The following is a 16,623-nucleotide window of genomic DNA, read 5'->3' on the forward strand; positions in this document are numbered from 1 at the left end:
CTCTTCTTCATCTGGAGGCCTAAAACCAAAGATACAAAGTTATCCACTATATACCCAACTTAAAATTGTGGAGCAGGGACTGAAAAATGTCAGTAAAAATTCCCATTCAGAAAAGAGGGGGAATGGGAGAAATATAGCTAATGGCCTGTAGCAATTCTGACATCATGGGTAGACATCGTGAGGGCCTTCAACCTAGGCACAGGGACTGTTCCCTGGAGGGGGGCTCTCTGATTCATTGTTTTCTGGGGCCCTTGGTTGTCCTTGGTCATATTTGAAGTGTAGGCATTGAGGAATAATCCTTCTTGGCAGCTGAGCAGCTTTCTCAGCCTGCTTCTTAGAGAAAATTGGGAGCCCAAGGGTTGTTTTATCTCAGTTGGATGGTTTTAGTTCTGCTCATAGTTTCTTTGGCTGTGTGATTAATTTATTCTGCTTCTCTGTTTGATTCCTGTTAGTTTCATATGCCAATAGCCATACTGACAATTTTTTTTTAAATAGACATCCTACTTAGAATTGCTGTAGTTGTTTTCTTATCCCTATGTGTCTCTCTCTACTTGATTGCAAGTACCTTGAGCCTATTAGGGATGGAGGAGCCATACTTTTGGAGGCTTTTCCATGAGTCATTTTGTCCAATTGCAAGGATTCGATGGGTGTTTCATTCTTAGTTGGACTCTTGCTTTGAAATATCTTAATGCAGTCAGATTTTAACAATTTGATTTTTGTTTCAAAGCCAAGTTTTAACTGATCTTTGTTGTTCAAAGTATTTATCAATTTTATATTTTACAGTTTGAAGTTCAAACAATTGCATCTTCAACCCTCTAAGTCCCTGTATTCAAGGACTTACTCCCTGTATTCTCTTCCCTTTCATTCCTTCCTACAGACTACTTTTCTATACACATCTGTCTTAAAATATGTTGCTAAACTCTGCCAACAGTAATCAAAACACAAAACTAACATTGTTTTACAAACCTCCTCTAAGAACCACAAGTTCATTATCTCATTTTCAAGTTAGGTTTTTATTACAGTAGCACCCTACTTCTAATAACCAAATTACTGTTTCAGTCAAGCTAAGTTATGCCGCAATAACACCCCCCTTCCCAAATCTTAGCGGCTTAACACAGGACAATTATTTTTGCTCATGTTCTGTGTGTAGTGTAGGTTGGTAGCAGGCTTTTGTTCATCATAGTCCCTCAGGGGACCCAGGCTGATGCACATGTGTGCTTTCACAGTCACTTTGCAGGACTGAAGATAGGGTAATTGTACACTGGCTTTTAATATTTCTGCTCATATTGGCCAAATAAATCACGTGGGCACACCTAACTTTAAATGAGGCCAGGAAGAACAACTTTCCCTGTAGCCAGGAGAACTGGAATATTTGTGAGAACTTGAATAACAACCTTCTGTTCTCTATGTTTAATCTTAACTTCAGGGCAGCCCGGGTGGCTCAGCGGTTTAGCGCCGCCTTCAGCCCAGGACGTGATCCTGGAGACCCAGGATTGAGTCCCACGTCAGGCTCCCTGCATGGAGCCTGCTTCTCCCTCTGCCTATGTGTCTGCCTCTCTCTCTCTCTCTCTCTCTCTCTCTCTCATGAATAAATAAAGTCTTAAAAACAATCTTAACTTCATGTACTAAACTTTTGTTTTCTCTGTTTAGGTGATACATCTTAAGAAAGAAGAAAACTATGATATGTGGTTCTCTTCCTTATTTCTTCTTCCTTTTCCTTGCCCCTTCTAGAGGAATAGGTTTTCCTCCCACTCTGCCATTACTATTCTCCTATCATATGCTTCTTGTGCCATTTCTTAAAATAGCCACCCCAGTGAGAAAAGCAAGTAAAAATCTCCCCATCAAGGATGACAAGTTTATCCCTTTAATTTCATTTGTCAACATATTCCTTTTTATTCTGAGCTTTATTGTATAGTCCCAGTAGCTTTTAGTCTCTTCAGGATGTGTTCCCCTCCCACACTCCAATCACCAAATCTATAGCAAGTTTCTAAGTAATTTTTTTCATAGCATGCTGTGGGGAAGAGGACCAATGTAGGACTTACAGATGTCCAGGCAGAGCCTTCTAAAAAAGAAACCCCCACAAACATTTATTGCTACTTATTTCTATGCCCAACTCTCAACAAAATCCTTCTGTAGAACTGTTTGGCATTCGCACTAGGCCTTTTGAGTCCAAGCCAAATTTTGCTTTTTGGAAGGTGCTTTAGCTGTACTTGAACATAGACTTTAGAAATGTGCAATCCATGTTAAGTTGGGTTCATCTTTGTCACAGTATTACGATTCCTGTTTTCTGTGATTGCTTCCCTTGATTCCCTCTGTGTTCTTATCATTGTTAAACCAGTTTCTGCTCCTAGGTTTTTTGTTTTTGTTTTTGTTACAATTTGTCATGCATAACTCTGAGCCTTTTAAAATCATTTTCATTTTCACAAAGAAATCCTTGAGCCAGAGGGGAGTGGTGTTAGGACTATACTCCATCCTGCTTAGCTAGGATATAGCTGAATAACCAGATACCTACCCTTGTCCTAAGCTACAGTTGTAGATGGAATGTTTTTGATGAGCAGAACTGTTGTTGGTCCTACTGATTTTAAGCTCTTAAGAAAGTCCACTAAAAAAGTGTTTAAACTACAATCCTCCATTTTAGTTTCTGCATTGGACTAGAATTGGATATGATCAGGATCACTATAGAGAGGAAATAGTAGTCACCTGAATTATAATGAACATTATCTTAGTTGCTTCCAAATCTGAATACTTAAAGGACAGAGGACTTGTCACTTAATTTTAGGAGATGTTGAAACAAAGCAGATCTTTTATTGATGTGTTGTTTGGTTTCTTGATTTACCTTTACTTAACTGTACTTCTGTATTCATTAAAGTCTCTTCAGGACAGAAGACCATGTTCTATGTCTGCTCAGGACACGGTTACCTCATACAACTACCCCCAGAAGGTAATCTTAATTGTGTTATTGAGCAGTCAGGTGGGTGGGAAATGACTTTAGTTTTCTTTTGGTTCTCCTTGTCTTTCATTATATTTAAAAGATGTTACTTGTGTTTCTAGCTTAAGTATTATTATTGTATTTTGTGGTGCCTGGCACAGTAATTAGTAAATTCATTGAACAAATTGATTATCTGCTGTGTTCCAGACACTATTCTATGTGTGGGCGTTAGACTACTTATAGTCCTGTCTCTTCTGAACCTCTTATATAATCTGTCATTTGCTGAAACTGAAGTGTAAAGAATAGATTCAGAGCTAGCGTCAAAAAGGTAGCTGAAACCATGGGAGTGAATAAGATAACCCTGGGGGAAGGAAGAGATTGAGAAGAACACCTAGAACAGAGCTTGTACATCACCGAATGTTAGCAAATGGGCAGAGAAGGAATAGTCAAGGGAACAGGAAAAGTAGGAGAGTATATTGCTATGGAAGCACCAGGAAGAGCATGTTTCAAGGAGTAGTCAAGTGTCAGTTGCTGCCAAGAGGTGAAGCGCCATAAGGACTAGCAAGAGTCTACTAGGATTTGTTGCCATGAAGACCACTGGTGACTTTGAATACAGTTTCTGAGGACCGGAATGGGTAGCAGCCACATAGTAGTAGGTGGTAAGAAAATAGAGACTGCATTGAGAAGTGTCGGTTACTATGTATTGGACATCTTTCTGTGCACAGTGCTGTGTTGGGTGCTGTGGCCTCATCAGAAAAATAAATTGCAGTCCCGTGAAGTTTTACACACACAAAGCATTTTTTCTCTTAAAAAGTATGTGTTAGTGTGGAGAAATGTAAATACATTTAAAAATAAACATTTAAATCTCTGGATAATATGTAGGAAACCCAGAGGTTACCTGTTTGGAAAATGGGGAACTGGGCAGATGGAGGATAAGGGGTTGGAAGGAAACATTTCATTATATGCAATTTTATATTTGATTTTTGAATCCTATTAATGTATTAGTTTTTCAGAAAAATAATAAAATTAAGATCTTAAAGTTAATTGTGGTCTTTTAAAATAAATAACCTATATGTGGTTTACATAAAAATTGATTTCTCAGTGTTCTAGTTATCAAAATACTGTGTCTTGAAACTTAGGATCAAATAAGAGACTAATAATGTTTGAAAAATCACTAAACTTGATTTCTAAACTTTCTTCTACATTTACAGGTGATGGTAAATTCTGCAGCAGTTGCAGCGTCCTGTGCCAATAATATTCCAGCTCCAGTCTTACTTAACTGTGCAGCAGCTAATCAAGCTAGTAGTACCACTTCAGTTTCCTCACAGAATGCTATACAGCCTCTATTTGTATCTCCCCCTATACAAGGCAGACCAGGTAGGTTATTAGTGGTTGCTTACTTTGGGAAGCCTCTTTTCCTATTCATGTTTCCAGAACATGCATACAACAGTTCTGGCGATTAGATGGGATTACTTTAATTTCTAGTATTAAATTTATTTAACCTGCTTAATAAAGTATGTTCTGTATTTGAAGGATCCATGAGATTTGAGAGCCAGAGTCTCAAATTTTTTCTTGCAAATTTGGCTTTTTTTTTCTTTTTTGCAAATTTGGCTTTGATATGATTTTGTACCTATTGTTTTGCTACCCTACTGAAAATTTAGAGGATTTTACTAGTTTCTTAAACTTTGAGTTAAGTTTTATTATACGGGAATTAAACTAGAGGTGTTTCACACTTCACAGAATTTTCATTCCTAAAATGTTTGCTGTAAAATACATTTGTATTTAATGAATCATTTCCCCATGAATGTTGTAAGAAAGAATATAGGCACTAGAATTTAAGACATTTAGATTAGAATTTTGGTTTTACAACTCCCTACCTGTGTAATTTTGGACAAGGTATTGAGCCTTTCTTACCTATGAGCTTGGGGGTACTGGTAGTACCAATTTATGAACTGGTTGTGAAATTCCAGTGAGTTAATATAATTTAGAATTCTGGGAAGGTGGTAGCAACAACAACATAGCTATTTAATCTGAGTCTTCAAATAAAAATGGAAATAGCAAAACCAAAACCCATACACAACATTTACAATAAAACGAGGTGACAAGGTATCCCCATGAACCCCAAAACTTAAGCAGGTAGGGGCAAACCAGCAGTCACAAGATCTGTATGCTATCAGGATCTTTGTGGGAGCCAGAACATGGAAGCATTGGGGATATTGTCTGATGGACCTAAGAACAGAAGGCCCCCCCAGAAGAGCTAATAAGAATTCACTGGAAAGTGGGGCGGCCAATTTGGAAGGAACAGCTAAGACTGGGAAGTGATTTGACTTCTCCCAGTACTAAGTAATTGCTTTGGGTACATGGTAAAAGGACTTGAAAAGTTCTGGAGCAATCTGGCGCCTAAGAACCCTCAAAACTGACCTGCCAGGGCTCCCTTTTAGGATAGTATTCTTCACTGGGAGAAACTGCTAGGAGTGGAATGGGAAGTGATTGGGATAGGGGAAAAGAACATCTCCAGACCAAAGCTGAGAACAGAGCCATGGAATCCTAGAAAGCAGTCATGTTTTTGAACATGACAGAAAAACAAAACTACTCTGTATCCACTTTGTTCTGAAGTTCATGAATAATAATTTCACATAGTAAAGAAAAAGCATCAAGGTGAAATCCTATACAAAGATGTCTTAAGAACAAAAAAAATAATATCCCTATAGACAGTAAAAGTATGTCGGAAATACGCCCACCAAACTAAAACAACTAAACAGCTATTTCAGAATGAGCTAAAGATATAAATAATGTAATAAAACATTAAAGAATAACTGGAATTAAGCTAAAATCTTAAGAATAACATCAGAATTAGAAAAACTCAAATGAAGTGACAACTCTGGAAAGCATTAAAAATGGCAGTCATTTCAGTAATGAAGACTAAATGATAAAGAACATGATCAAGTATATACAACAGATAAGCCTTAAAAATGTAAGAAGGGGGTGGTATCTAGAATGAAGAAAAGGAAGATAAAGATTCAAAAGTGACTTAAAGTTGGGCAAAGGAGATCAAACAGTGATAGAAGTCTCTGAAGAAGAAAACCAAAGTCAGAGAAAAGAACAGATACTGAAAACTAAAATTCAGAAAACTTTACCTGAAATTAAAAACTTTATAGAATGAAACAATACTCTGCATACCTGAAAATACCGACCCAGAACAGCCAACACCAAGCCAATTCTAGTAAAATAACTGGATGTTAAAGTCTTTTGATTATCCAAATAAAAGAGCCTATGGAATATAAAGGAAATAAAATGATAATCATCAAACTTTGACAGTATTGCTTCATACTAGAAGAAAATGGAGTAACATTTAAAATAAGGAATGTGTAAACCAAACATTTTATATCCAACCAAAACTGATTTTCAAGCCTAAAAAGGTAGTAATATTTCAGAGAATATCATTTGCATGAACCCTTCCTGAAGATTCTACTAAAGCTATGCTGTCAAGCAAGGTAATCACTAGCCACATGTGAAAACTTGTTTTAATTAAGTACAATGAAATAAAATCCTCATGCTCACTTGCACAAACCACAGCCAAATGCTCAAAGCCACATGTGGCCAGTGGCTAGTGTATCGGACAGCACAGATAAAGAAGATTTCTATTATCGTGGAAAGTTGTATTAGATGAACTTCAGTGTACCAGAGAATTAGTTGACTTTTAGACTACCAAAACAATTAAATAAATCAACACCTAAGATCTAATGGTAAGTATTAAATGTATAATGACCTAAAGAATTAAGAAAATGAGGCCGAGCTGTGGCCAGTGGTCCTGACATCAGCGGCTGGGCCAGTGACCTCATCGCACTGATGGAGGCTGGGCCAGGGGCGGGGAGATGCCCCCCACTGCCTGCCCCCTGTTGTGTGCGCCTCCATGCCACAGCCGGCCTCATTTCCCTGGAGGCAGTGAAAGGTAAGATTCAGGCCCTGCAGCAGCAGGCGGACAAGGCGGAGGACTGCACAGGGCCGAGCTGGATGCCAATTGCAAGCGGCGCAAGAAAGCTGAAGCGGATGTGGCAGCTCTCAGTTGACGCATCCAGCTTGTGGAGGAGGAGCTGGACAGGGCTCAGGAGTGACTAGCCACAGAAGCTGGAAGAGGCAGAAAAGGCTGCAGATGAGAGCAAGAGAGGAATGAAGGTGATAGAAAACCGGGCCATGAAAAAAAAAAAAAAACGGGCCATGAAAGATGAGAAGATGGAGATTCAGGAAATGCAGCTCAAAGAGGCCAAGCACATAGCTGAGGAGGCCGACCGAAAGTAGGAGGAGGTGGCTTATAAATTGGTCATCCTGGAGGGCGAGCTGGAGAGGGTGGAGGAGCATGCTGAGGTGTCTGAACTAAAATGTAGTAACCTAGAAGAAGAACTGAAGAATGTCACTAACAATTTGAAGTCACTCGAGGCTGCGTCTGAAAAGTTTCTGAAAAGGAGGATAAATAAGAAGAAATCAAACTTTTGTCTGACAAACTGAAAGAGGCCGAGACCCATGCTGAATTTGCAGAGAGAATGGTTGCAAAACTGGAAAAGACCATTGATGACCTGGAAGAAAAACTTGGCCCAGGACAAGGAAGAGAATGTGGGCTTACATCAGACACTAAATGAACTTAACTGTATATAACCAAAACAGAAGAGTCTTGTTCCGACAGAAACTCCAGAGCTCCGTGTCTTTCTCTTCTCTTGTAAGAAGTTTCTTTTGCTGTTGAATCTTCGCTTTGCTGGAAATGTCAAGCAAATTACAAATACATGACCAAATATTTTGTATCAGAGAAGCTTTGAGCACCAGTTAAATCTAATTCCTTTTTTCAAATGGCACCAGCTTTTTCAGCTCTATTTTTATCCTTAAGTTGCATTTATTCATAAGATAGGCAGGGTATTTCATACTGAGCATAACTCTTTTAAGACTGAGGGCATTTGGTTCCTGGGAGAATAGACAACCCTACACTTTCAAAAACAACTCCAGTATCTAGTCATGGGTCAACTTAAAAGGCCAAGGAATATATAACCTTCTGGGCCACTGTTGGTCACATGACAGGTAGCCAGGGACCATCACATTATAATATGGGTAGGGATTTTCCATCCAGAGCAAAAAAAGAAAACAAAACAAAGCCGGGAGAGGGGGGCTGGCTTTGTGGGAAGTCATAAACCATAGAAAGATTAACTTAATCATCTTGGCCCTTTCCCACACTCCACAATGCAGAACAAACATCCTCTGAGTAGTCAGCATGACAATACTTAGGAAATCATCATAATAATTACCCAAATATTTTCTGGATAGATCCTTGATGTTATGCTCTTCTACATGTTCCTTTCATTCTAAAGTTGGTCTCTGAGGAGCAGATAGCTTACTCCTTTTTTTTTAAGATTTTATTTATTTATTCATGAGAGACACACAGGGTAGGGGGCAGAGACATAGGCAGAGGGAGAAGCAAGCTCCATGCAGGGAGCCCAATGGGGGACTCGATCCTGGGACTCCAGGATTATGCCCTGGGCCAAAGGCAGGCGCTCAACCACTGGTCCACCCAGGGATTCCGATAGCTTATTCCAATAATGACCCGTGCTTGTCTGTTCTGATCTGAGACCATCTACTCAGCAGGAATAAGTGTGGTAGAATCCAGTCTTATTTAGAGAAGTTCTATCAGGAAGACCACTAGCCATCAATAACTGAGTAGTTCTTAACAAATAGTGGGTGGAAGGGGCCTCTCTGACAGCAAAGTAGAGATAAAGTAATTGGCCTAGTTTCATCTCTTTTGTAATTCAGGGAATGGCAAACTGAGGATTTACTTATGTAGGACTTTAATTCCTTCTTTAGGACCAAGTTAATAAAAGACCAAGAAACTCCTGATTGAACTGGATATGGAGTATTTTGTAGGCAGGGCTGCACATTTTGGCTTAGTTGTAATTTTTGCTTTCTTGTTTAACATCTCAGCTGAAATATTCCACATTCCCCAGCAGTGTGGGGGCCAATTCAAGTTTACAATTCTGACAAAATTATCCTGCTTCTAGCTTATCCAAATCCTCTGCCCCTCACTCCTATTTATTAACCATCACACTACCCAGAAGGTACACTAGCAAATTGTGCAATTGAATAAAACCCACACTTTTCATTTAGATTCTTAGAAACTGTATCATATGTAATAGTGTACTTCTACATTTTGGTCAAATTTTTACATAAACTGTAAAAAAAAATAAGACAATGAGGCCTAACAGGTGGAGACTATACTATGTAATGGCAATATCCTTATGTTTGGACAATGTAGATATTGTATAACTATTTTTAAAAATAGAGTTGAGAGACCATGTGCCAAGCATTTTTTAATCCTCTCAGTAATCATATGAGGTTCTTGTAACTAGATAATCAGATTGTTATTCTGAGACTGATGTTGGCTAAAACAAACGAGTGAGTGTATGATATTCTAATTTTATTCCCTTGTACCCTCAGTATGGAAGAAAGGTAATATGAATATAATAAGGCTAAAGAAAACCTTTTATGGTCTCAAATTTGAGTTGGAAGTATCAATATAAATTCAGGTATTTTATTTTTAAATATGTGTATATTTCCCAGCTCTGTCCATTGTAAAGGCCTGGAAACCATGAATATTCTTACCACTCAAAAAATGTTGTGGTCTTGAAATACCATTTCTAACTTAAAGAAAATAAGCAGCTCTGTGGAGAAATGGTTGCTGATTCCAGGTCTGGGCAGGAAATGTTCAAGATGAGCCTATATCATTTTGTTATACTAGATAACAAGGAAGCTATCAGAGTATTGGGGCCAATGTCAAAAGAACTCAGGAATCATCTCGACGAGGTTCCCAGTGGCCAAAGATGAAACAAATTGAATCTCAACGATGATAATTGCAGCAAACTAGAACATACCAAATAAGTTAAATTTAAAAGTTAATGATATTTTAAAAATTGGTCACCTTAGGATAAGAAACTAGTTCATTTTCTTAACTGGAAAATAAAGTGAAAGAATCAAGCATTTATCCTGCCTAATATGAACTGTACCACTGGGTAGCCAAATAGTAGATGAGGGAAAGTGTTTGTGTATTAGTATTCTAAGTAATCAGCGAAGATAAGTATTTTTCGGTCCTACTAAATGCGAATTAAACAGCGATAGTTGTGAAGATTGCAGAAACATTACCTGTAGATGTGTCAAAGGAATCAATTCTGAGTCTGATCCAGTCTTCTGGATCTAGCTGCCTATTTGCAAGAAATAGAGAACATAATTGAAATATACCATGACTATAGTCAGGAAAATCCAGACTGTGGGAAACTCAGCAGGTCAAAGGGCCCACATCTTCAAAAGAAAAACTGAAAGGAAATGACAGAGATGGAGAAAGGACCAATAGCTTAAAAGAAACTTAAGACATGAACTTCTGAAAATTATCTAGGGAGGCAATTTTGGGTGACAAAAGTCTTAAAACCATAGGGTAGTGATTACTGAATTTCAGGGTAATGATTAAATTATAGTGGGAGTGAGAGGGTTGTGATTGGGTTGGGACGCAAAGATGTTTTCTGGAATGACTGGCAAAGTTTTATTTCTTGACCTGGATGGTGTCCACCTTAAAATTATTTTGATTTGTTTTCTGTATCTGATTCACTTAAAATTTAAAAATTAAGTGCTTAGTTGGCATAGTGCCTGGAACAAAAACAATTTATGTTCATTAATGACCATAGAAATTTTTCACTGAAAACATTAAGGTAGGCCCTGGTTTTACTACTTTGTGCTAATTGTAAGGAAAAGCATTGGGTGTTTGCTTTACAGACCTCTGAGCTTAAAAAAAAATCAAAAGACAAGTGAATCAAGCATTGGAGCGCCTCATTTATGTACAGTCATTGAAAACTTACCATTTAAATGCTAGATTATGTTCTGTGTAGATATTTCTTAAATTGTATTTATTTTACTTCTTATTCTTTGAGTCACTCCTCAACCTTAGCTGTAACTGCTAGGTTGGCTGCTATTTAATTGTTCTTTAACATTCCTTTCACTCCTCTGGATGAAACAACTCGTGTTTCCCATTGTGTTATTCATGTGTCTCTCTGGCAGCCCCAGCCCATCCTTCATTATGAAGTCACTTCTTATCTGCCAGGCATTTAGATGGCATGGTTGCTTTTAATATGAATCTCCTTATAGGCATTAAATACTGTTTACTGACTTTGGTAACTGTTCCAAGGCTTTTGTTAGGGCCAGGACTAGTGACTAATTTGCCCTGGGTGCAAAATTTAAGACCATGCCCCCCCCCCCAAAAAAAAAAACAAAACCCTACAGTAATTAAGGTAAAATAATACTTCAGTGTACTTTTTTTGTTGTTGTTAGAACATGTGTGTATGCACACAAGCTGGGTGGAGGAGGGTGGAGGGACGGAGGGAGAAGAGAGAATCTTAAGCAGGCTAAATGCCCAGCGCAGAGCCTGATGTGGGGCTCGATCTCATGACTCTGAGATCATGACCTGAGCTGAAATCAAAGAGTTGGATGCTTAACTTACTAAGCCACCCAGGTGCCCCTAATATATATATATTTTAATCAAGAGTAATTCAAAAAAATCCATGGTAAAGTATCAAAATTAAAGACAGGGTATATGGGCCAAGCTTAGGGTGAGTTGAGTGAGGTACTCTTGAGATCATGCAAATGCAAGCTTGGATCCTGTCTTTATTTATAATTTTAATATTTTTACTAATCATGGATCTTTTTATACATTATATTGGTGGCCCCTTGAATTTTGTGCCTCACTGCACCTAAACCCCACCCCCACTCCCACCCCTTGATCTGTAGAGAAGTCTAGCCTTACTATATATATTCATATGTTCTATCTGCAACATCCTGAAACACTGCAGCTTCATGGACAGGGGAAATAAGCATTTTGAATGCACTACATTTGTTTCTATTAATATTTTAGTGAAGTCTGTACTGTTTTTGGAGCTATCCCTTAAATTCTACCTGTTAAACCTATAGAGCCCTGTTAAGTTTACAAATGAGATGCTCAGGTATTTCTAGAGCAATTAGAAATTATAAAAGCTTTTTCTTAGGAGGCTTACTATGATATATGCATTTTCAGGGAAGATGAGTTCAGGTAAAGTAATCTCCAACAATTTTTTTCTGCTTTTGATTCTCTCAGGCCCATGAGAACTTCCTTAGCTATCTCCATGTCTAGTAGTTGGTTTTTACCTAGTGGTCATAATCACATTCTGCTATCTATAGCTAATTGCTAACTTTTTAAAAAACGGTGTGATTTGAGTGCTAGTTTAAAAGGACTATAAGTGTAGCTTTGTTGGAGAAGCCATTTTTTTATAGAAAACAAATTGATAAAGCCTTTAGAATATTTGGATATACTCTAAAAATTAAATGCCTCTTCCAAATCTGTGAAAGTGGAGATTTCTACATACATGATGAAATTCCAGAACAGTTGAGCAAGTTTTAAAATTTTACTGTTTAATTTAGATACAGAATCATTTTTGGGTGCCCAGTTCTGAGTTTTGACAATGCATAGAATTGTTTAACCACCACCACAATCAAGACAGTTTCATCATCCCTGAAGAATTCTTTTTAAGATTTTATTTATTTATTCATGAGAGAGACCAAGAAAGAGGCAGAGACATAGAGGGAGAAGCAGGCTCCTCATAGGGAGCCTGATGCAGAACTCGATCCTGGACCCCAGGATCATGCACTGAGCCGAAGTCAGATGCTCAACCACTGAGCTACCTAGGCATCCCAAGAATTGTTTATCCAGGTTTTAAATCACCCTAAGACATCTCTGATCATTGTTAGCCTGTAATTGTGTAAAGGGTGTAGATAAGTATATTTATGTTGGTGAATGAAAGCAATATGGAATATTTCTAATACTTGACCTTAAATTCCTCTTGCTAAATTACCAAAATCAGCTTGTGTGCACTGTTCCTGTACTAAATTAAGTGTTCTAAAACTCTGAACTTAAATCTTTATTGAATGAGACTAAACTTTGTGTACTTCTCAGGGTTAAAATTATAGTGCAGGTAACACAGTTAATTGGCTAAAATGATTCAGTTGAAGGGTTGTGTCATTGATCTTTAGTTAAATTTAACAAATTTACCTGGTATGTGTATAGGAGAAACTTATATTTACTGTGTTGGAACATCATTTCCTTTATCTTTGTAGAGGAAGAATTTATTCATATTTAAACATAATTGTACTTGAATTTCTTATGTCAAAAATTGGAACTCCTGAATGAATATTGTTTTTAAAATATAGCCATAGGTATAGAAAGTTAAAGAGATAAGATATTTCATCTAGCCTTAGATTCTGTGTGTCCTTAGAAATGGAACTGTCCTGGTTTAGAATGCCCTATATTCTAGTATTGATGCTACCAAATAGAAACCTTCAAGGATTATTTAAATCTGTAATCTGTAATTTAGTCTCTCTTATTAGCTTCTACATTTTAGGATTTTACTAAGAATGGCAGATGGCCGAAAACATCCTTAACTTTGTATTAAGCTAAGTAAAAATTTTGCTTTAATGGTATTTCACTTATGTACCCATTGGCTGATATTTTTTAAAGCCTTGATACTCAAAACTCTGCAAATTCCGGTTTTTTCCTTTTAATTTCAAGTAATTACTGTAACTCAAAATAACCTATAATGAACTCCCAGTTTCAACTGGCATGTCTAAGAATGTGGGCAATTCATCTTCTAAGTTTTTGTTCTTAAAGTCAAACTGTAAGAATTAGAATTGTTTGGCCATATTGGGGACCCAAAAGAAGTAGAAGATGAACTGCTTATAAGGCATTAGAGTTGTACATTGCTATTTTGTTTTTCTTTTTTAGTGATTGCTTCACCATCCTATCCATACCTTCCTGCTCCTATTCGTGCTGCTGCTGCTTTACCACCTCCACCTCCTCCTCTTGAGGTCGGAGAGGCTTCAAACTTACCACCACCACCTCCACCTTATTCCTGTGATCCAAGTGGCAGTGATCTGCCTCAGGGTAAGGGGATTTTGAGACTTGCATGAGGATTATTTAGTCTGAATTTTCTTTTTTTCTTAGAGCATATCTTTGGTTGTCCACTGGGGGTAGGATGGGGGGACCAAATGGAAATTGACTGGAGAGCATAATGCTAGGTAAGTAATAACTAAGGAAAGGAAGAACTGAAAGCTGAGAAAAACTTCTCCATAATCAAGAAGTGGATGATTTTTTAGATGGTTTCAGATCTGCCTTGAAGAACATTATCAGCTGAGTATCTTTATTCTCAACTATTTTTTGAAAAGCAGGAATTGACTTGATGGGATGAGCACTGGGTGTTATATGTTGGCAAATTGAATTTAAATTTTAAAAAGCAGGAATTGATACCAAAATTTCTCCATTTCTTAAATTCCTACCAGAAGTGTATGAAAGTGTTGCAGTTCTTGATGTTTAGGATTCCAGCTAAATTTTGGATTTTGAGAAGTTGGTTTTTGAGAAATTAGGGGTCTGATCTGCCTGTCGTCTGATCTGACGACATTTTAGCCATGTCGTCCTGTTTCTTTAGTTAAACTAAGGGATAGCTTTCCATTGGAAGTTCTTTGTTACTCCTCGGTTTGGCAGTGTTTCTCAAAGGAGAATTGTAGTTGAAAGGCATTTTGTAGCTAATTTATACCTCTTTGCTGTAAAATTTTCTGGATTTTTCTAGCTGCTTCTCTATTTCAATTTTTTCAGCTCCTGTATAGTTACCAAGATTTTCAATTCCATGCTGTTCTTTTTCTCTACCTTACAACTTCATTATCACCTTTTTATAAACAATTCCTAAATCTATCTAGCCTTGGCCTCTGAAATTTGTACTTATCTGTAGCTACTTGCTAGACGTTTTCACTTGGCTTTCTTACTTTCATTTCAATCTCCATCTATAATGAAATTCCTTATCTTTTATCTCCCTTTTTTCTTCTTTCCAGGCCACACAAAACATTGACACCTTGGTTTCCTATTGTTACTGGTGCTTCATTTCTGCCTGACTTACCCTGATCCTGTCACTCTTCTTCTCTTACTTACCTATTCCTGCCTAAGATCTACTCTGTCACCACATAATGCTGATTTTGCATTTCCCAATATTTTATTAGGAAAATGTTCAAATATACATGAAAGTTGAATTTCAAAATGAATGTTCATGTATTCATCACCTAGATTCTATCATTAGCCTTTTTTTCTATCATTAACCTTTAACTGTATTTGCTTTATCACATATCTGTCCAGCTTTTCCTCCATCCATCTCCTTGTCCATCAAGTTATCCATTTCAATTGTGATGTATTCCAAAGTAAATTGTAGACATCAATATTCTTCCTCACAAAAACTTCAGTATAAGTATCATTAACTAGAGTTTGGAGTTTATTTTTTCTTTTGATGTAAATTGAACATATAATGCACAAATCTTAAATGTATAATTGCTGAGTTTTGAGAAATGAGTGCATGCACCTTTGTAACCCAAATCTTCATCAAAATATACCATTATCCTCATGCCCCTTCCCGGTATTTTTCCACCTCTACCTCTACTTATCCCCAAGAGGCAGCCACTGTTTGATTTTTTTTCTGTCATAGTTTCACTTGTTTTAGAATTTCATATAAATATACAATATGTAATCTTTATGGAAGGCTTCTTAAACTCTGCATATTTTTTATATTCTTTCATATTGCTGCATATATCAGTAGTCCAATTGCTATTGCTGAGTAGTATTTCATTGTATAAGATTTCTTGTTTATTGGTGAACATCTGGGTTATTTCCATTTTGGGCCTTTTATGAATTAGGCTGTGAATATTCTTGTAAAAAGTCTTTATGAACATATGTTTTTATTCCCTTTGAGCATATACCTGGGAGTGGAATTGATGGATCATAGATAGGTGTGTGTTTAGTTTTATAAGAAACTGCTGCTTATTTTTCCAAAGTTGTATCTTACACCTTTCTACATTTTTTTAGATTTTATTTATTTACTTTAGAATAAGCACAAGTGGGGGTAGGGAAGGGCAGAGAGAGAAGCAGACTCCCTGCTGAGCAGGGAGTCTAATATGGGGCTTTATCCCAGGATCCCGAAATCGTGACCTGAGCTGAATGCAGATCCTTAACCAACTGAGCCACCCAGGTGCCCCTTATCTCTACTTTTGCTAGAATTCTGTGCACCTGATTTTTTTTACTTCTAAACCTTTGCCTAACATATGGTGATATACTCATTCTTTCCCCTCCAGTCTTTCACCTTCCTTTTTTTTTAAAAATTTTTATTTACTTATGATAGTCACAGAGAGAGAGGCAGAGACACAGGTGGAGGGAGAAGCAGGCTCCATGCACCGGGAGCCCGATGTGGGATTCGATCCCGGGTCTCCAGGATCGCGCCCTGGGCCAAAGGCAGGCGCCAGACCGCTGTGCCACCCAGGGATCCCCAGTCTTTCACCTTCCTTTTAAAATCAAGTCATTTTCATGATACCCCCATTACATTTTGAAGTGATGTTTTGAGTTTTTATAGTCCCTATCTTTGCCAACTTTTTTTTTAACAGCTGGAGATCTAATTCACATACTATGCAAGCCACCCATTTAAAGTGTATAGTTTGATGGGTTTCTAGTATGTTCACAAATACATACAATCATCACCACTATTTCCAGAACATTTCCATCACCCCAGAAAGAAACCCTTGTACCCATTAACAGTCACCACTTCTTCCCCCTGTTG

The 16,623-nt window shown here is 37.5% G+C and overlaps 1 protein-coding gene and 1 pseudogene across 1 annotated transcript in view; both read left to right on the forward strand.

The window, feature by feature from the left end:
• Nucleotides 1–16,623, forward strand: part of ALG13 (ALG13 UDP-N-acetylglucosaminyltransferase subunit) — a 65,401-nt gene that overhangs the window by 40,593 nt on the left and 8,185 nt on the right. Inside the window, 3 exon segments of the mRNA XM_055337446.1 lie at nt 2,870–2,941; nt 4,141–4,306; nt 13,761–13,919. Coding sequence (XP_055193421.1) covers nt 2,870–2,941; nt 4,141–4,306; nt 13,761–13,919 — 397 coding nt within the window.
• LOC129517637 (tropomyosin alpha-4 chain-like) lies at nt 6,779–7,582 on the forward strand (annotated as a pseudogene).

This window comes from Nyctereutes procyonoides, unplaced genomic scaffold, assembly GCF_905146905.1.
Source record: "Nyctereutes procyonoides isolate TBG_1078 unplaced genomic scaffold, NYPRO_anot_genome, whole genome shotgun sequence".
In the NCBI taxonomy this organism is placed as follows: Eukaryota; Metazoa; Chordata; class Mammalia; order Carnivora; family Canidae; genus Nyctereutes; species Nyctereutes procyonoides.